This window comes from Macrobrachium rosenbergii, chromosome 12 (assembly GCF_040412425.1).
Source record: "Macrobrachium rosenbergii isolate ZJJX-2024 chromosome 12, ASM4041242v1, whole genome shotgun sequence".
Lineage (NCBI taxonomy): Eukaryota > Metazoa > Arthropoda > Malacostraca > Decapoda > Palaemonidae > Macrobrachium > Macrobrachium rosenbergii.
This window is the reverse complement of record NC_089752.1, coordinates 31,981,704-32,004,230: the sequence shown is the minus strand read 5'-3', so window position 1 is coordinate 32,004,230 and position 22,527 is coordinate 31,981,704. Positions and strand designations below refer to the sequence as shown.

The window sequence follows — 22,527 nt, the reverse complement described above, 5'->3', positions numbered from 1 at the left end:
CTGACTTACTAAACCATTAGTTTCAATGATACTGGCTGTGGATAATTACCGTCAGCTCAAAAGAAATATACTTTAGCAGTATAATGCTAAGGTCATTAGAAAAATATACAAACGACAAGCTTCAAAAAAAAAAAAAGGGGGTGGTTGTTGGGACTCAACGATGACAGTCTCTATGCAAATTCTATTCCTGGATTTTCCATCTAACAAATGAGGAACAGGCAATTACTCATACATGCTTTTCTCATCGCAGTTCTTTCGTTTCTTTTCGATAGTCAGATTTTACTGATGTCATTTCTCCAGTTTCATAAAATGGTCGCTGACAGTTACGTACAGACTGTGCGTCAGGGACCCTGGTAGTTGTTACGCCAGATGATTTACAACCAATCTGTCAATCCACTGCGACACTTAGGGAGAATAAACCTCATCAATGTACAGCACTCACTGCATACTCCTCTTGCCTGTCTTTAAAAAATACTTCCATTTTTTAAATGTAAAATTCAAGTTCTTCCTTGTGATTCCAGAGAATCTTAGCTTTTATCGGTCATTCATCATTATTATATGTTTCTGCATTTTCGTGATGTCTTAAATTTTTGTACCTAATAACCATGAGCAGAAGTGCCTTTTATCTCAGATACTTCTTTATTTTGCAGCATCGAACTCCATCATAGTAGAATTAACTGTCAATTGTTGAACCCTATTGCAACACGATATTTTCCCGACACAGCACTTCTTCTGCAACATGTTATATCTTTTCCTACTCTCTCTCTTCTCTCTAAAAAAAAAAAAAAAAAAAAAAAAAAAAACAGAAAGAACGTGGAAATTACTTGTAAGTGTCACATAACTTAAAAGTTCCTGGAAATTCTAAGAAACTGGCTGAAGAAATTTTCAGAATGATTAACACAACTTAATCAATGGAAGGGCACGTTTGTTGCGTTTTTGTCGTCACAGAAAACAGATTTCATGAATCAGCTGACTGTGGCTCATGTTGTCGCTCAAGAGTTCACTACTTTCAGAATTCTTTCGCCTAATCTAGTACAGTTTTGATATTTCCTACGGTGGCCTTCACCGTCACATTCAATGAAATTAAAGAACTAACAAATGCCTTTAAACAATTCTGAAATGTTGTTACGTACCAACATTGATACCTTTTCCACATGTAGAAAAATTACATCCCAATGCTAAATAAAGAAACTGAACGATTTCAATTGTTGTTAACGAAAGTGGGAGGGACTATGATTCAACTTCGTTACAACGCTGAATTGTTAGCCTACTGACATTGTTTTCTTTCAAAATTTCATTACATGTGTTTAAATTTGGTTTGGAAAACTACAAGTATCGAACAAATCGTATAAAAATCATAAAATACTTTCATCATAATTACAAAAGAGGTACAGGCTGTCAAAATAAGTAGTTACCTGGATTAGATATTCTGGTTTGCTAAAAAAAAAATCTGCAAGTAACGCCACTAGTAAACCCGTGAGCGAAAGCTTGCACCATTCACGCGAGTACTGCAATAACAGTGCGGCTACAGCAGTGAGATCTGCCCGTCATTGATTTTATATCGTCATTTCCAGTAAGTACTTCTCTTTCGAATATTAAACATGAACGGTAACTGAAGTGGTCATCCCAGTTCTCAGGAAAGCAAGTATTTTTATTCAGACTTTGTTTTATTTTATTTAGAGTTGATAAGTTTGACAATGATTCAAATTTTTGGAATCCTCAGCAAAGGTATCTGGGGCTATGTTAGTGAGGCTGGGGACAATGTTGGGACAGGCTAGTAGGCCTATTGTTTAATTCGATTTCGTAGTTACATATAAGGTTATTGAGGTTATGGCCAAAGGGAAAAAGCTTCACATCGTTCTCTAGGGCTCAGCCAATTTCGACTAGCCTGGTAGGCCAGAGTCCTGTTAAGAATTATATCTTAGATCTAGTCTAGGAAGCAACCTTCAAGGATTACGTGATTGTTTTGCTATACACAATGTCATGTTTTCGGGGTCAGAGGACAAAGCCCCAGGACAGGTCAGGTTAAGATGTGAACCCCAGTTCTAGATTAGGTTAAGGAAGGTTTCCTGCTTAAATAAGCAGTAATTCTAAGGAAGAGCTCTGTACGGAGGTATTGTTAATTAAATAATTTTTTTTTTACTGTACAATATAGAAAAAGGTGTAAATGATGCAGTATAGGTGGGGTAACTTGAAAATTTACCAAAATAATGTGAGAAATTTACAGTCTTTTGTTTTTGGTTTTATGCAGAAAAGCCCCACAAGATTCCATGTTTAGTACCACCCCTTGGTTATTAATGTAAAATCTTAACAAAAGACGGTAAATTTCTCATTGTTTTGTTCAATGTTTCAAGTTATCCTACTTGCACTGCATCATATACACCCTTTCCTGTATTGTTCAGCAAAAAAAATTTTATTAATAAATAATATCTTTGTGCAGAGCTCTTCCATAGAATTACTAAATACACCTTTGATCTGCTTTCAAGCTGGCCATGACCAGCAGAAATAGCATGCACAACTCGTCAGTGCTTTTACTTACTACATAGCCTAACATAACCACCCATAAAATATTTTATGACCCCAGACCAATATTGCTGAAGCCTGGTCTGTTTTATCCTGAGTATAGACTATGACATCCTACATTAGCACCAACTGCCTACATCCTAACATCAGATACTGTCCTAACCAGTTGGGCACTCCAGTTAGTGCTATCAGTGTTTTCTGTCATTTCTGGACATCTGAGACTAATCTGTCTTCCTTTGCTACTAATGTTTCTTGTCATTCCTGAACATCTCATGCCTCGTCCTTTGGTCTCAAAAGGATCTCTTAAGCCAGGGGTCAGCAACCCCTGGCCTGCAGGCCACATCTGGCTTGTGAGGGATTTCAGTCTAGCCCACCAACTCAACAGCTGGACACTAATTATTAACAGTTGTTACCTAGTTTTAGGCATTAAGCGATCCTTATAGTACATTTAATATCTTGGCCCTCCTCTGAGATGCTGCATAGCTATCAGGCCTGCTCTCTCCAAAAGGTTGCCGACCCCTATCTTAAGTCAAGCAAAGATAAGTTATGTGGCCTTTTCGTGAGGTTACATCACTTCCTCAAATCTCCCCCTTATATTTAACAAAAGTTTGCAGGCTAGTCCAACTGGTTATGGGTAGTATGCAGACGGAGGGGTCACGCCTTATGGGAGGCAAGGGGAGTAAGCCCTCCTGGCCAGGTAGGGGCACGGAATCCTACGTAAGGTTAGGTTACGGTAGGTCATATTCCATCTGACACCTCCGTGTAAATTGGCTACCGGCTGCATTTCTGAAACCAGGCCAACTTATCCAAATTGAAATAGCTTATGGTAGCCTGATTATTGAATTTAGCCCTACATCTATGTTTGTGTCACTTCCTCTTAATCAAACACTGAGGACTTGAAGTTCAACATATCAGTTTCAGGAAGATGGCTGAAGTTTTAATAAAATCCATTACATTTCATGTGCTAAATCTTTTAAAGTATGAGTTATTGTTGGAAAATTATTAAAACCATTCAAGTTCTCTGTCATGCCTTTTCTTGGCCAACAAAGATTGATCACCTGATGCATGCCTGGGTACATATTGGATCATTCCAGAAACTTTGCTACTCTGAAATGTAACCTGGCAGAATTATCGTTTTTAACTAACCTACAGTCAGACATATACATAAACCTCTTGACTGAATTTGGCCTTGGCCCTCTGACCTTAAATATACAGTACATTAAATTTTGTAGATTAGGTCACAAAGCCGTAGCTATTTTTTCTTTTTATGATACCACATTATCAAATTTATAATAAATAAAAAAGTTAAAAATGGAGTTAAAAACATAAAAGATATGAATGGAAATATTTTACCAAATGAATTGAAGGCCAACTAAAATCTACAAAGTATGTGTCCAGTTTGTGGAGTAAAATTAAATTTCAACAAGAAAAATATTTTTGTGTTATTTCAACCTCAGAAAATGGCAATAATGAATTTTTATACTGTTTTAACATTTTAATGGTTGTAATCCTGTAATTTTATGGTTAATTTTTCAAGTTCCAACCGCTACCTTTTTCCATATTTTCTACCTATGTAAATTTGTAAAGTGGCACTTTTACTGGACTACATAGGATTCCTTTTTTAGGTCAGTACTGGTAGTGAGGAGACACCAACTTTAAAAATGGACACGTTATCAAGCACCAGTGGCGAGAAGAAGCAAGATCAGGTTTGTTAAAAGTGACATTGTTTATGAATAATTCTAAAAGGTGATAATTTATCAAGTAAATCTTTTACTTGAACAAATGAGAATGTTGAGTGCCTGTATTTTTTGGCTTTTGTCAGTGAAGTATATAAATTTGCTGGAAATGTTCAATTTTTATATTGTATTTGTGCAACTGGAAAAATATAATAATTTATTTATCCTTACAGATTTTACTCCAGCCATTTACATATGTTTTGCAAGTTCCTGGGAAGATGATAAGGGGAAAATTAGCCCAAGCTTTCAACTACTGGATGCGGATACCAGAGGACAAACTTTCAGCCATCTCTGAAATAATTTATATGCTTCATAATGCAAGTTTATTGTAAGTGTGTTTAGGTTTCAAACATAATGTACATCTTGAACAAGAAGCAGAAATTTTTTCATATAAGTCCCTTTTCCTTTGGTTTCTATAGGTCAGATGGAAGTCCGGAATTTGGAATTTTACAAATTTTCCTTTCATATTAGTAGTTCATTGTTTGAGTCCTATATCTACACTGTACTTGATAAAATTGTTTCTGTGGCTATTTTATTTATTGCACTTACTTATCTCTACCACATATGTCCTATTTCTTCATTCTTCCACGACGAACTCTTGAAGGAATGTGAACTCGGTAGACATCCAACTGTGGGAGTGGGTGATGATGTATGAGAGGGCATGTAATCTCTCCTACCCTCTTTGCTGAAGCTAAGATCAACAAGAACACTGTCTTCAACGTCAAGTCCCAGTCTGATGCACTTCTGAGGGGCTCATAGGGCTGATGTCTCAGGGAGCATGCACCTCCACTGCAAGTTGTTCAAGTCATGAGTTGTTTGTTTACGTAAGCAACCACCGAGGTGTTGCTCATCACGAGTGTGGACTTGCTTTGGAGGAGAGCATGGAAATGTTGGAGTGCTAGCCAGGCTGCTCACATCTCTTAGACATTAATGTGCTGCTTTTGCTGCTCTTCGTCCCAAGTCCTTGAAATGCACATGCTGTTCAGGTGGACACCCCACCCCCTTCAGGATTTTTGTGAGCATACCAGCATTTCTAGGGGTGGATGATTTAGCTGTACCCCCTGCAGGTGGTTCTTTGGAACTCTCCACCACCGCAGGTCCTCCAAGACTGTCTGTCACTTCTGTGTTCTGCATCCTGGTATCTGAGTCTTTCTCTCCCATCCCTTTCATCTACCATTGCAAGGAATGAATATGAATCCTGCCCCTGGGTACCAAATTCTCTAAGGACTCCAGGTGACCTACCAGGACCTGCCACTGTTTCACTGGTTGAAAGTGGTTCAACAGGAAGGGTTTGGACACTTTTAGTAGCTTGTCCAACCTTTCTTGTGTTGATAGGCATTTGCCTTCACAGTTGCCGATCCTCATACCCAGATATTTGATTCTCTGCTTTGGAACTAGGTCTGACTTCTTCCATTTCAGGAGAATTCCCAAGTCCTTCTATAGAGCCAGAATCTCGTCCCTGTCCTCATTTTTCTGCGCCGAGGGTGCCAGTATGAGCCAGTCATCCAGGTACCTTCATAGTCTGATATCCCTCTTGTGAGCCTGTTCCAACACTAGTTGGAACCCTTAGGTGAAAACTTGGGGAGCTGTTGCGAGGCTGAAGCAGAGGGCCCTGAACTGGTATGTGATACCGTGGGAGACAAACCGCAGGAACTTCCTGCAGGAGGGGTGTATCAGGATGTGGAAGTACAGTATGTCTCCAAAAGGTCTGTCGAGACCATGAAGTCTGCTTCCCTGATCTACGCTATGACTGACTGTGCCTTCTCCATCATGATGAATGGGCTAAGCCGAAGGAAGTTGTTAAGGATTGATAGAGCCTTCTCCATCATGATGAATGGGCTAAGCCGAAGGAAGTTGTTAAGGATTGATAGATTTGACTGGTCTCCAACCTCCAGATGCCGTCTCCACTAGGAAGAGGTAACTGTGGAAGGCCAATGTGTTGTTCTTGTGAACACAGTGGAAGAAGGTAGGTCGTCCTGGGTCAGACATGACCATAGGCCTAGGGTTAGGATATTTTTTCGGAGACAAATCAGAACAGCGGAAGCATGACAAATGCGAGTACTATATAGTATATGAAAACGTAAGTTCATATGTTAGGAAAAATAGAAATTCTTTTTAATTTGTTATGTTTGCAACTGAAAGGCTGTTGAATGAACATGATAAGAGATAGTTTGATTTACCAAGAATTCTTTTCCCCCCTAAGGACCAAGTGGCTGAACATCTGGTGACTTGTTCTCCCCTACAGTAATTGTGGTTCAGGTACAGTAATTGTAACTTTGCCTGAGGTAGATGACCTGATGACTGAACATGTTCCTCCTTTTAGAGTGGTATATTTACATAATAGTAGAGATGAATACTAAGGCAAAGAAGACTTGTATTACCCAAAGAAAATAAGAAAAGGTCAACCAAATGTGGAAAAGGTTATTATACAGAATGTAAGCCAGTTAAAATTTAAGTGAATAGCTTTTTATAGTTGACGTGGATAACCATTTCTTCAGCTGTTGTTAAATTGTAAAAGGGATGGAGCATACTGTGGGCTTAGCCCACTGAAAACTTCCCTCCTCCAAATGAAGTTGATCTTAGTGTTTGACTGGCAGAGCTTTTGTTAAAGATCATCAATGAGAACAGAATCAATTTATGCAGCCACAAGAAGAATAATCACTTATGTTTCCAAGGATTGTAGGAAGATCCAGGGCATCTACAGTATAATGATTATTCTCATGTTTAAGGCTATAATTGTTACTAAAAAGTGACTGATGGTAGGATCAGGTCAGGAATCATCATTGCTATATGGAAACCACAGACCAACAGTAATTACTTGACATATACTGTACAGTTAACGTCTCATAATACCCGTACTATGTGATCTTCAAGGTAGGCTAGACAAGATAATGTTAATGGTGGTTACTGTATACAGTGGAACCACACCACAGCTAAATTCCTCCTTGCCTACTTTATTGTAGCATATGATAAGGGCTGTTTGAAACTGGTTCTATCATTATGCTGAGTTTCTTTCAGCCATCTTAGGTATTGGGGAGTTTGCAACTGTATAATGTTATTAATATGCTGAAAATTGGACAACAGTCATAAGCTAGTGTGAGTCTGGCTGGGACCAGTTAAGAACTGGACTAGTGGTAGCAATAAAAACAAGTCTGAAAGATATGAGTTTGGCCATGATCAGTGTTGTCATTGCCAGTTTGGCTTTGAAACTAGAGCTGTTCACATTTGGGGAAACAATGATGTTTTGAACCTAATGCACTACAGTATTTTCTTCCTCTATAGATAGGGAAATTATTGGGCAAGTGATCATAGACATTTTGAGAGATTTAATAATTATGGGCTTCATAGAGCACAGGGAACATGTAGTGACTGTACTTGCCACCACATTCTTTTTTGTTAGAATTTTGTAACCATCTTTATCATGTCTTATTACTGGATGACACCTAAATCTTTAACCACAAATAGTTGGACATTTGTACCTTTTATTAAGAATCAGTTACTTATTACACGTAGCAACTGATTAATATTTTCATAGGCTAATACTCTACTTTCAAAAGAAATTACTTGACATGAGAAATGGTGTTGTACTTTTTACCCTCTGATTATTTTCTTTATTCTTTGATGATCTGATATGCTTGTTATTATTAAAGAAGAATTGTTCTCAGTGTTGGCTAATACTTATGGACAAGGATTTTCTACAGCATTGAACTATAATCTTTTACCAATACAGTAAACTTTCTTCTGTAGAGCATAATTAAATTATCAAATACTGTTCTTCATTTACTAATGTGATTGTATTTTGACATAAATGAAGTTGTAAACCTTAAATTGTTCATGATTTAAACTCATAGCTTCTCATTTATTTTTTTTAGAATTGACGACATAGAAGATAACAGTGTTTTACGTAGAGGCATCCCAGTGGCACACAGTATTTATGGTGTTGCATCCACAATTAATGCAGCTAATTATGTTTACTTTTTGGGTCTTGAGAAGGTTTTGGCTCTCAATCATCCAAAAGTAAGTTGGTATCTACTATTTAAAACATATACAGCAGTTAAATTATCTATCAAGATTTGTTTATGACATTTACATTAAGTACAGTAATTTAATCAGACCCTGTTGCATGTATTGAATGTCATCGTATTAATGATAATTCATTTGAAGCTTAGTTTCATTGGACTTTTGTATATACTGTAGAGAAAATGGAAAGATTAGAATTTTTTTATCTGTAAAGAAGAAAAATAACCAACTGCCTTTGTTTTACCTAGGCAACATCAGTATTCTGTGAGCAGCTACTTGAACTGCACCGAGGTCAGGGAATGGAAATTTACTGGAGAGATTCTTTTACTTGCCCGTCTGAAGAAGAATACCGTCAAATGACCATCCGAAGTAAGCAGAAAAGTGTACCTACAGTACTTGATACTGTAATGCAATTGCAATTTGTAGGCATGGTTTCCATCACCTAATGTTTATATATTCACATTTACAGTATTTGTATTTTGTATGAAAATTTTTACATTATTCATAGCACAGATTTATGTGATCTTGTGAGATACTGTATTTTGAATAATTTCAGAAACTGGAGGCCTGTTTGGCTTGGCTATTCGTTTGATGCAGCTCTTCAGTGAGATTCAAGATGATTTTTCAACTATAACAGGAATTTTAGGCCTCTACTTCCAGATCAGAGATGATTATGCAAATCTATGTATGAAAGAAGTAAGTATCACTGAAAAAATAGTTGGTTTTGGGTACAGTATTGAAAGCCTATGAATGATGCTGGATGTTCTTTGATCAGCACAAGGGAAAATATCTATTTTTATATAGGTAACTTACCAAGTAATTGCATAGCTAACAATTTCTAATAACCGGCAGCTAAAATTTGAAAATTCACAGCACAGTAAACCCCCACATTCAAAGTCTCACTATTCGCGGACTCACGTATTCGCAGATTTCTCCGTGGAATGTATCTACCCATTATTTGCAGAAAATTTGCCCATTCGCGGTATTTTTCACTGAGAAATATTCACTAATTATTGTATTTTCATATCATTTTCATGACTAAATGCACTTTTTGTGATAAAACTTACAATACTCAGGTATAAGCATTTTTAGAGGGTTTTTTTCTGTTTAAACTATCAAAATAGGCAGTTCTAAGTGTTTTTAGAAGGGTTCTAAGTATTCGTGGATTTTAGCTATTCGCGGGGGGCTGGGCGGGTGTGGTACACATCCCCCGCGAATACGGGGGTTTTACTGTAGCGGTTCTTTTGTTTACTTTGGTGTAAGTAGCTAGTCCCGCCTACTTTCGGGGAAGAAGAGGAACAACATAGCAAGAGGGCTCAATTTATTTGTCGGCTTTTGATGAAGGTTGTGAACAGCAGCTTAAATTTTTCCAGAAGTATCAGTGAAGTATTTTGGATTCTTTTGATTGCCTTTCGGCATTTATTTAGTCAGGTTGATTTAAATTGGACAGTTTACTGAATTTTGACTCTTGTTTAGACGTAGTTGTCACTTGCTTTGACAATGTCTGACAAAAGTACATCTAGCACTCAGTATTGCAGCAAAGGCTGCAATAAGAGATTGACTTCTGCCAAATACGACTTACATTCTGTGAGTGCTAGTTGTAGGGGTCAAGTGTGCCAAGTGTGCTCTATGTGCTCTGTGCTGAATGTGTTGACTGGGTCCCTAAACAGTGGAAGATTTTACCTTCTCACCTTTCCAAGGTGGAAAAAGACAGAATTAGGAAAGCTAATGCTAGGAGTAACAAGTCTTTAGCTAGTGAGCATTCTTCGAATTCTTCATCTGATGTTCTTGTAATTTCTGTTATGTCCCCTAATTCCAGTCCTTCAGCTATACATACTGTTCTCATTCCCAGCTCTCATACTTCCGACCCCAATGCCGTTGCCACTCTCGAAGCGAAATTTGATTGGAAGTTTGAATTATTAATGCATTCTGTGTTTTAGTTGGGTGATTCAGTTCATCAAATCATGAACTATGAACGTAGTGCTCATAGTGAAGTGTTAGTGGAGGAGGAGCTGGCTGTCCATCCCGCTGACTCTCCTAGATGAAGGTCCCTGACATAGTCAACTGCACCTGGGAGAAGTCATACTGGAGGCCCAAGGGAGGTTGGTGAGGTCTGCCCACGGGCAGTTGGCCCCAGTCGCACCTGTTGCAAATTCCCAGGTGACGAAAAAACACCATTGGAAAGGCATTTTCTCGGATGTGTACCGTCTTTCCTCCAGTTCCGAAGCGTCAAGTCCTGATTGCAGGCGACAGTGGGGCTTCAAGGATGAATCCAGACCACTCAAGAGGTCTGCAGTGGTTGTGTCTAGCACCCCTCAGGTGCCTTGGAAGAAAGTAAGAGAGGCTGTTCCCTCTTGTAGTTTTTGGGACAGTCCAGAGCGTTTTTCGCCAGAAGTTTAGCCCTCCAAGCATTGTGTGTTGGATTCTGATCGGTCCAAACGTAGACGTGTTACGTAGGAGCGCCCATTAGCGCCTGAGCTGTCCGCTGCTTTTGAGCGCACGTCTTTGTTAGAGCGTCCTCCAGCTCCCACCATCGCATCTAGACGCTCCTCTTCTCGCTATGTAGTGGTTTCGGTGGGAGTAGCCGATCCCCAGTTGGCATTGGAGTGCCCATTGATGCCAGAACTCCCTTTGGCTCCAGAGCTTCCAGAGACATCAGAATGTCTAGTAGCGCCCAGGTGTGTAGCAGTTTCTGAGCGCTCATTGGCTCTTGAGTGCTCTGTACCCTCTGAGCTTCCAGTAGCTCCTGAGCACCCAGTTGCGCTCGATCGGCCAGCGACAATTGATCATCCTTCTTTGCATCGTACGACGACAGCATTTTCTTCTGTGACGCCAGTGGTGTTAGACCTGGCTCTGGCTCCCATTCAGCAGCGCCTGTATGACATTTTGAGTTTTTTGAAACCTCAGCCTCCTCCAACGAGCGTGGTTGATGCGCCTCTGTCTCCAGTCTTGTCAGCCTAGGAGGAAGCTCAAGATCAGGAAGAGGATATGTGTGCCTCTATATTTGGTTGCGGGGTCATTTCCATTGGATGGTGTCAGTGGTGTACCCTAAGCTGTACTACTGTCTTAAGTCTGAGTATCCTTGCATGGTATAATTAAGCATACTTTCATGTCTATATAATTTTTATTTTATTTATGTAATGATTCTTTTATTGTTATTAGGTATAGCAGTATATTAACTTTGTTTTGTTCTTATTAATTACAGTGTTAGATTCATTGGTATATATAATTATTGTTTGTCTTGTTCCCTCATCTTTTGGGGGGTACTCCTTTCATTGTGTTGTGTAGCTTTGCTAAGCATTGGTTTGTGCCTTTTCCTTTTCTTCCAGTCTCCTTTTGATTTGTTCCTGCTTAGCTTTCCAGGTTTGTTTACCTACTACAGTACTGTAACATACAATAATCATCATCATCATCATCATGCCTGGAAAAACAAATCATGGCGATGAGATCTGACTTGAGTAAGCTGAAAGAAGAGGCTAAGAAGCAAGAAATCAAGAGAGGAACTCAATGAGAAATACAAAGTACAGGAGAAGGGACTAAACAATACAATAGGAGATATAAAACAGAGGCTTAAATTTAGCCAAAGCACATAAGATCCAATGGTACATGAACAGGAATAAAGGATACCAACACAACAAACTCTTCGGAACCAACCAGAAAAGACTACACAGCCAACTAAGAGGGAGACAACCACCAGGAAATTCCTGAAGCTGAACCAAATAAGAAACTCTGGGAAAACATATGGAGCAATCCAGTATCACACAACAAACATGCAACATGGCTCCAAGAAATCAAGGCAGAAGAAATGGGGAGAATAAAACAAAGATTCACCAAGATCACGACAGACGCAGTCAGACACCAACTAAAGAAAATTCCCAACTGGAAAGCCCCAGGTCCCGATGAAGTCCATGGATACTGGCTTAAAAACTTTAAGGCCCTACACCCACAAATAGCAGAACAACTCCAGCATTGTATCACAAATCACCATGCGTCCAAATGGATGACCACAGGGAGAACATCCTTAGTACAGAAAGACAAGAACAAGGGAAACATAGCAAGTAACTACAGGTCTATCACATGCCTACCAATAATGTGGAAGTTACTAACAGGTATCATCAATGACAGGCTATACAACTACCTAGAGGATACAAACACCATCCCTCACCAACAGAAAGGCTGCAGAAGGAGTGTAGGGGCACAAAAGACCAGCTCCTAATAGACAAAATGGTAATGAAGAATAGTAAGAGGAGAACCAACCTAAGCATGGCATGGATTGACTACAAGAAAGCCTTCGACATGATACCGCTCACGTGGCTAACAGAATGCCTGAAAATATATGGAGCAGAGGAAAACACCATCAGCTTCCTTAAAAATACAATGCACAACTGGAATACAGTACTTACAACCTCTGGGATAAGACTAGCAGAGGTTAAGATCAGGAGAGGGATCTTTCAAGGCGACTCACTGTCCCCTCTACTCTTCGTAGTAGCCATGATTCCCATGACAAAAGTACTACAGAAGATGGATGCTGGGTACTAACTCAAGAAAGGAGGCAACAGAATTAACCATCTGATATTCATGGACAACATCAAGCTGTATGGTAAGAGCATCAAGGAAATAGATATCCTAATCCAGACTGTAAGGATTGTATCTGGGGACATCAGGATGGAGTCTGGAATAGAAAAATGCACCTTGGTCAGCATACAAAAAGGCAAAGTAACAAGGACTGAAGGGATAAAGCTACCAGACAGGAATAGCATCAAACACATAGATGAGACAGGATACAAATACCTGGGAATAATAGAAGGAGAGGATATAAAATGCAAAGAGATGAAGGACATGATCAGAAAAGAATATATGCAGAGACTTAAGGCGATACTCAAGTCAAAACTCAACACTGGAAACATGACAAAAGCCATAAACACATAGGGAGTACCAGTAATCAGATAAAGTGCTGGAGTAGTGGAGTGGACGAAGGCTGAACTCGGAAGCATAGACCAGAAAACTAGAAAATACATGACAATACACAAGGCACTACACCCAAGAGCCAATACAGACAGATGATACATAACACGAAAGGAAGGCGGGGAGAGGACTAATAAGCATAGAGGACTGCATCAACATCAAGAGCAGAGCACTGGGGTAATGTGTGAAAACCAGTGAAGACGAGTGCTAAGGAGTGCATGGGAAGAAGGACTGATAAAAATCGGCGAAGACCCAGAAATATACAGAGACAGGAGAATGAAAAACAGAACAGAGGAGTGGCACAACAAACCAATGCACGGACAGTACATGAGACAGACTAAAGAACTGGCCAGCGATGAAACATGGCAATGGCTACAGAGGGAAGAACTCAAGAAGGAAACAGAAGGAAGCTAGCAGCGGCACAAGATCAGGCCCTAAGAACCAGATATGTCCAAAGAACAATAGATGGAAATAAAATCTCACCCATATGCAGGAAGTGCAATGTGAAAGACGAGACCATAAACCACATAGCAAGCGAACGTCCGGCGCTTGCACAGAACCAGTACAAAAAGAGGCATGATTCAGTAGCAAAAACCCTCCATTGGAACCTGTGCAAGAAATACCAGCTAGCTTGCAGTAATAAATGGTAAGAACACCAACCTGAGGAAGTGATTGAAAATGATCAGGCAAAGATCCTCTGGGACTATGGTATTAGAACAGGTGGGGTGATGCTTGCCAATAGACCAGACATGACGTTGATTGACAAAATCAAGAAGAAAGTATCACTAACTGATGTCGCAGTACCATGGGACACCAAAGTAGATGAGAAAGAAAGAGAAAAAATTGATAAGTATCAAGACCTGAAAATCAAAATAAGGATATGGAATATGCCAGTGGAAATTGTACCCATAATCATAGGAACACTAGGCACGATCCCAAGATCCCTGAAAAGGATTCTGGAAAAACTAAGAGATGCCGAAGTAGCTCCAGGACTCATGCAGAAAAGGGTGCTACTAGAAACAGCGCACATAGTTAGAAGAGTGATGGACTCCTAAGGAAGCAGGATGCAACCCAGAACCCCACACTGTAAAACCCACCCAGTCGAATAGGATGACTGAGATAGACCAAAAAAAATAATAACGATAAGTGTTTACACTTCTTTGAAGTGACTTTATGGGAAATGTGAAGAATATACTGTAGTGTGTACTGTAGGTATAAAAATCGGGAAATGAAACTGTTCATCTTCAAGTTGTTATCATTGTTACTGTTATGAAGTTAATGTAACTAGACCATCAGCTGACATTTAAACACAGAGCTCTGGCTTGAGGGGTTTGTTCATAATTGAGGGGTGAATATTAGAGCATGCCATATTTAGTGAAGGTGGCCAGCTAGATTGCAAGAGATAAAAGAAAACAGATGAATTGGAAAAGAGGGAAAGCTTTTCAGTTGGGGACAAAAGGGATGATGGGAAAAGAAATCATTAGTATCATACCACCCACAGTCAGTGCACAGTGCCTTGTAAGTTGTAATATTCTCTCCCCCTTCACAGGGCCTGGATAGCAGCAAACAATTTTTCAGTATTGAAATCATTTATCAATGGTAACTCTACTTTTCTGCTAACTGCCCTTGCCTAGTAAGAGACTATTGTACCATTTTTTCATAGGTAGAGGTAGAATTTGCTGTCAGTTACTTCATAGCCAATATAAAAAGTTGTCTCTATAGCACTTCCTGTTATTTATCATGGAGAAATTATTTCTTGTAATATTAGCACTTATTAAAATATTTTCATAAATGTCTTAATGAAAAAAAAAAAGTTTTGGCATAAATAACTAAATTATATCATGAGCTCATTTCACTCCTTGATTGCTAGTGTCATCATACTTTGTGTCAGCACTATGTTTTTTTATCAGTTCCTTTTAGTAATTATGGACATTGGTACTGTAACATGGAAATTTATCAAAATTGTTATTCTTGTGGTTTGAATTTTGCACTTTTTTTTCACACTGTCCATGTTTCTTGTAGAACTTAGATTGTTATTGCATATAATCTCATTTTGTCATGTTGATTGCAATAAGGCACTTGTGTAACTGTGGTTTATATTTTAAGGAATATTGAAATTTTCTGAAATTCATATTTGTATTATTATAATTTTCATTGTTATATGTATCAGTCATTGGTGTTATTACCTTACAGTACTCCGACAGCAAAAGTTACTGCGAGGATCTTACAGAAGGAAAGTTTAGCTTCCCAATAATCCATGCAATCAAAAAGCATCCAGATGACCAGCAAGTTATCAGTATCCTTTTATTATATACGTGTGTTCCCCATGATATGAGACTGTAAGTAGCTGGTTGCTTTTCAAAGGCTAGTAAGTATGGTTTATTGAGATGTACTTTCATGTTCCTGTGGAATACTATCACAGATTCAGATGTTATATTTGATATGAAAAATATTCCACTTGAAGAATACAATGAAAAATGTGGATTCTCCGTTGCATAACAACACAAAAAGTATACCTTAGTTTAACCAGACCACTGAGCTGATTAACAGCTCTCCTAGGGCTGGCACGAAGGATTAGACTTATTTTACGTGGCTAAGAACCAATTGGTTACCTAGCAATGGGACCTACAGCTTATTGTGGAATCCGAACCACATTATAGCGAGAAATGAAATTTCTATCAATAGAAATAAATTCCTCTAATTCTTCATTATAACAACACAAAATCACATTGTTAGTCTCAATGAGCTCACCTGAAAGATTTGTAAATGAGACATAAAAATATAAGATTGTAACGTTAAAGAAGTTGAACAGCTAAGTGAGAAGAGACCAAAGGGAATGTATAAAAAATAAAAGGTAGAAAGCAGTGAACTGGTGCTGAGGGATGCTGCAAAGAACAAGGTAAGCTGCACAAGGTACACTTTAGATGGATCCCCTACTGGGTGAACGTTGATGAAAATTTAGTGTTACAAATTGCTGTGCTCTTTAGATTATGATAAATATAGAGACTTGGATTTTTGCGAGCAGGCACTGCTATTCTAAATTTATGTAATATACAATACCGTTAATTCCATTTATACATTCTTAAATTCTTCCTTCATTTTACTACAGGTTTCATGAAAAATACCCTTTCCCATACAAACCCATTACAGTAATCATATACTGTACAGTATATGCACATATTTGTGTCATGAATGTTCCTGGGATTACCATTTTTTTGTGTTTTGAAGGAGGAGGAGGAGGATGAAACAAGTGAAACGTGGAAAAGTCTGCTACCAGACAAAACACCAAAGCTTTGAATTTATCATGAATCACCCTACTGTAGGGGGTGGGTTGCTGTGTGATGGGTTCCCAAAACGTTACATAGTATGCTAAAAGTAAGCATTTTATGTAGGCCCAAATTATTATTTACTCGATTGTTCAATCGAATTTCTTTTGAAACACTATAGACCAAAATGCGCCGACTTGTAAAATTTTTTGTCTCACACTAAAATGGCTTGTGCCAAAAAGTCTGGTTCCAAATCATTTGGTGCCCTAAGGACCATGCCAAATCTCCCGTGCCGAAATCATCCAATTCCCATTTGAGGAAGAGTTCCCATTGAGGAAGAGTTCCCAGAGTCAGAGAAAGGAAGAGGCAAAGGTCTAATGTATGAAGAGGGAGTTTGGTATGTCAAAATTTGTGTTAACATCTGTGACATTTGTTTTCCTACTTTCCATTGGTTGACAACTATTGTCATGTAGGCATTTGACTTAGTTTGGTTGCTTCCATACTTTGGGCAGTCCATGTACATTGAGATTTATTGTTTGCGTGGAAATTTATTGAACTATTGTCTGTTAACATAAAAGTTACCAAAGAGGCAAGTGCTCTGACCCTTAGCTGTTCAAGGAACTAATCCTACGCCTGATTCCCAAACTGTAGTCATAGCTGTTTGGGCTCTATGTTTGATTTTTTTTTACCACATTTGACAGGTCTTTCTTCTTTATCAGTTGGAAGCCCACCTCACTTTATTATTTCATTCTAATTTGCCTTTATTTCTTACATGCTATTGGTATTTAGGCACAGGTGATCATGAAGTTCTCAGGCATTTTTGCCTCAGTATAAAAAAAAATCACAATCAGGTACTCAACTTTATTCTAAGTTGGTTTTATTTTAATGTCAATAAACTCAACATTTGTATTTTCCTCAGAAGATCCATACCTGCCCAAAAACATCTGGCAGTCACCTTATTTTTCTCAATAAAAATAAAGACTATTTTTTTCACTGAAGAAAGATAAATCCTGGGTATCACCATAAAGGTTGCTTGGAAACAGTAACCACCTGTTACAGGCTGTCAAACAAACGGCAAACCCTGTCACAAGAGTATTCACAGCAACGATCTTTCCAGTTACAGAGGAACCACCTGGCAAAGGCAGACAGTCTGTCAAAGGGAAACTCATTCCTATGACATCCCTAGTAAGAAGCTGGGTGTGGAACTGATCAGAAATTGTGCAGGTAACTTATAAGTGAAATCCAGAAATAAAAGCAATGAGAAAGAAATGGTTTCCAATTGCAGTGCATCCCTCACAACATTTTTAATTTAGAGCCTGGACATTTAAGTGCAACTCCATTAATTTTTTTTTTTTTTACCACCTAGTGGCCCACTGTTGGTTCATGGGCAAATGCATTTTTATGCAAACCCATACTGTCTGTTTCATTTTATAAAGAGGTTTTCCTTAACTGCCGTCTTCAGATATCATCAGACAAAGACCTAAGGATCTGGAGGTGAAACGGTATTGTGTTTCATTACTGGAAAAATTTGGTTCTTTAGAGCACACAAAGGAAACGCTGTGGAAACTGGAGAGTGATGCCCGTAATGAAATTGCAAGATTAGGAGGAAACCCCCATTTAGAGAGGGTTTTAGATGAACTAAGAAACTGGGAAAGCAGTGAATCTTAATGTGTGATCTCCATAGTGTTGATAACCTCTCATGAGTTCAGATTTTAAGTTATATAATCATATGTCAGGATGTACATTTATTTTGATTTTCTCTGTGCAGTGATTATGTATGTGCTCTGAAAATTGTAATTTTAAGTTTTCAAACTTTAAAGTTCTGTCCTTGTGTAGCATTGAAAGTTAATGCCAGGGAGTTCTGCTCAGGCTATCAAACCAGATAATTTTGTATTAAGAGAACCTTGAACTCATGAAATCCGTCTCAGTCGTATTCTTATGGAACACAAGTTTTACTTAAAATATTAGATGTTGGTTCTGAAATCAGGAAATATAGTATGGTACAGGCAGTCCCCGGTTAACAGCAGGGGTTCCGTTCCCGGCCGAGTGCCGCTAACCGAAAATCGCTGATAACAGTGCTGATAAACCTCTTAATGGCACTGCTAACCAGTTATTGGCACCAATAACAGTTCAGTCCTAATAAACTGCTTACAGACACCAATAAACTGCTGACAGACACCGATAAACTGCTGACAGACACTGATAAACAGCTGACAGACACTGATAAACTGCTTACCGACACCAAAAATCTGGTTAATGACGTTGCTAGCCAAGCGGCGTAACACCGAAACACCGTTGACTGATGCCGCCGGTAAGCTGGGACTGTTTGTATTGTACTTGTGTTGAAATCTGTTGCTGAGCTTGAACAAATGGCAGGTATAACAAAGGGAAACTATAACGCAATTTACAGGATGAAAAATTTGTGTCGTAAATGTCGAGGAAAAGATAAGTGTAGGACACTTTGAAAGTAGGAAATGTAAGTAGAAACAAAATAATAAGGTATTGCATACCTTAATGTCAACATTGGTGCCCATTAATCGTATAAAACCCATAACTAGTGCAAAGAAACTTATCTGTCAAGTTTTATTTTACTGATATATGGTAATAATTTGTTTAACTTATTCTTATGGTAATAATTTGTTTAACTTATTGTAAAATAATGCTATTTAAAAATATTTAGGCTACCAAACACATTGGTATACAGTAGAAATGGAACTAAGTTTGAGAAGGATCCTGGGCAAGCATATTCTCTTCAGTCTCATTTGGCTGTGTAAAGAATGAATGTTTTTGATATGTAAGAACATAATTTCTTGTTTGGTATGACTATGACTGTAATTTTTTCAGTTTCCAAGGTATTAGATGAAACTAGTTTCTGATAATTTTTTACAAGACTGGTAAAGTGCATAACTTTTACTCATTTTACTTAGCAGATTTGAAAATTGTGATATAGCATATTGATCAGTGAAATACAATAACTGTTTTTGTTTTACTTTATTTTAAAAAACATACTGTACAGTGAAGCATGGTGAGAATAAATTAGTTTATCCATTTGAGACTGCCAATCTTTGAATTAGGTCGGGCTGACTTTTGTTACGGTTTTAGCTGGTAGGTCACCCCCTTGAATTTGACATTAAAATGTGACAATTTTATTATTTTGGTGTCTATTCTTTTGGTATCATTTCATTTTTTCATGAGCCTATTAAATAAGACATAAAATTAACTCTCTTTGGGTGAAAGAGCCCAAGCTCTTCATTTTTTAATGAATATTTGAAACTTATTATTTCTACTTTATTGTTGACACTCCTTTTATTGCTGAATAAGCATTCCAGGCAATAAAGCATGTTCTCTTTGGACACAAAGCAGCTCATGCTAGGGAATAGTAAGCATGCACCTGCATTTTGAATTACTGTATACTAAAATATGAGAAAGAATATTGGAATCTGTTCCAGGTTATTAATCCTTTCAATCTTCCATATTTCAGTTTGAAATATGGCGATGATGCAGGTATTGATACTTTTATGGCCTAAGGGCAGGTGAGAGTGGATGTGTGCAGATATTTATTTTCTGTTTGCATTTTTATGTGATGGTAATTTTGTTATGAAGCTAGTAATACCATAGAATTAAATATCATCTAGTGTTAAGACATGGACTTTAGTTTCATTGTTTAAAGAATTTTTAGTACTGATGGGACAATTATGTATAGTTTTCTCAGTTTTTAGTTATATATAAAGTAGAGCACTTTCCACTTTGTCGAAATTCATGAAAGGTTTTATACTTAGAAATGTGTGTTAGACTTAGATTGTGATCTCAAGTGCATGTCAAGTCTTCCACATATTGGAAGGATAAGCATACATAACTGGTTCAGTTCCCATATGTGAAAAAGTATACATATGTAAGCTTATACAACTTTATTCAAGGTCATTAGGTGTATCAGTAAATGTTCATTTTTCAAGGTTCAAGAAGAATTATTTCCCAATAACGTGGGTACTGTGCATGAAAAATAAAAGGTGAAACTCAGAATTCATTTGCAAGCATATAATTTTTTCAGGCATTAATTTTCTTTGTGGGGTATTTTTTTGTAGAAAATATTTAATATTTCAAAGATATTTTGCACTGAAATTGTAATTTTTTTAATGTGAAGGTAAGCATGAATGCTAGCATAATACTTTGTAACTCATTGCATTTAGATCTGTTGCATGTACTAAAACGTGTTCTTACATTTTGAGAACATGCAGTACATACCATACACAGTTGTGAAAGTTTACATCCAGTTTAATTTGAGAATTTAAAAGACAGCCATTTTTAAGAATGAAAAATGTTAATCATTTACAGTACTTAAAAAAAAGCACAGCTGCCTTTTTGTTGCATACTGTGTGCTGTCTTGTGGAGCAGGCCAAAAATGAAATGACAGGAAACTAGTTTGTCAAGAATAGCATTAATATATACTGATAACTAATAATTGCAGATTTGGCTCTTACTTCTCATGACTATTATAGAGCAGTAGAGGAAGTGAATCTTTATACATGAATGTCAAAATATAATGGTGTAATTGGCAGGAGTAAAATAGTGAACAGGTTTTAAATATGAAGCTCAACAGAAATAAAAATGTTTCACTGATGAATGTTGTATTATGAGAGTACAGTACCAGTTTATCCAAGTATGCAAAGCATTTTTGAAAAACTTAATTTTCTCTCATTGCCTGATGATTATCAGGATGTATCTTTTATGGACTCAGTATTTCCTCAGAAAAGGGATACAGTTTCTATATTTTTTAATTTTTTGTTTGTCTCTGTGCATTTTGGGTATTTGCAAAATGTAAGGAAGCTGAATACAACAGCATCAAACCTGATGTTTAAGAGACTTTTTATTTTACTCTTCCAACTTGTGCTTTCACACTTACTGCATATGTCTATACACATAGTTCAAAATAATTTTAGGGAAATAAAAATGAAGTAAAATTAACACATGAGACCTTCTTTAGCAGAATATATGGTGACATTATTTTGATATTAGAGGCTCTGTCCACATAAGCACACATAGATAAGTTAAAGTACTCAAGTCATATGGTATTTTGTCATTTAAGATGCATGCATATAAGTACTCATGCTATGTGGTATTTTGTCATTTAAGAATATATAAAAGCACTTACGTCATGTAGCGTTTTGTCCGTTTATATACATGCATAAAAGTATTCATGTGATGTGGTACTTTTCCACTTCAGATGCATGCATAAAACTACTCATGCCATGTAGTATTTTGTCACTTTAGACCTTGAAAGGGTTGAGAAATCTTGGTTCCTATCCCAATGTTGTCTTTTTCCAAGTTGTATATACAAAACCTTTTTACTTTATATAATTCAGAGGAGACATGGCATCATAAAGTTATTAAAATATTGTGAAATTTTTCTTTTGCTTGAAACTAAAGTTACTGTACAGTCTATCATGAAAGGTGATGATGCACTTAGCAAGCTAGGTGAGAGTTGGCTAATTTGTGTTGTATGAAAATGAGATTCAGGTGGTTTGTTTTTTCACAAACTAGGCTCTGTTATGTTGTGATTATGTATCCTGCTTGTTTTTCTGAAATGTTTACATCCTGAAAGATCTGATTATTTTTTTAAGCTTTTCAAAAACTGAAAAGCGCTATTAATTCGTGTACTTGCTCAATTGTGAATTAAGCAATTCTGAGTTGTCTTGCAGCTACCATCCAAATTGCAAATTATTTATTCTTGATATAATTTTTATTTACTTTCAATTTTTTATTGCCTCAAAACTTTTACCCAAGTACTGGTTTTTAAGCATACTGTATATTCCAGATAACAGCATTATGCATGTTATAAATTCTGTTGCTAGTCTTGTGTTTTGCAAGAATGAAAATTGTAGTGCTGTAACTAATAAATGAATTGTGACTATACAGTCAAGTTCTGGTATGGTAAATTTTAAAAAATATACCCAAACCTTGTGGCTTTGCAAAGAATTTACTGTTTTCTTACTGTAATCAGCTTTGAATAATGCTGCTAA

General features: G+C 37.5%; 1 protein-coding gene across 1 annotated transcript; it reads left to right on the top strand.

Annotated features, from left to right (window-relative positions):
• Window positions 1-1,476: 1,476 nt before the first annotated feature.
• Window positions 1,477-21,438, top strand: qm (quemao). Its single transcript, XM_067112093.1, has 8 exons — window positions 1,477-1,573; window positions 4,149-4,229; window positions 4,433-4,587; window positions 8,132-8,276; window positions 8,528-8,648; window positions 8,836-8,975; window positions 15,438-15,540; window positions 17,973-21,438. Exons 2-8 carry the CDS (start codon window positions 4,185-4,187, stop codon window positions 18,176-18,178), a joined length of 915 nt encoding a protein of 304 aa, XP_066968194.1. The 5' UTR covers window positions 1,477-1,573; window positions 4,149-4,184; the 3' UTR covers window positions 18,179-21,438.
• Window positions 21,439-22,527: the final 1,089 nt, after the last annotated feature.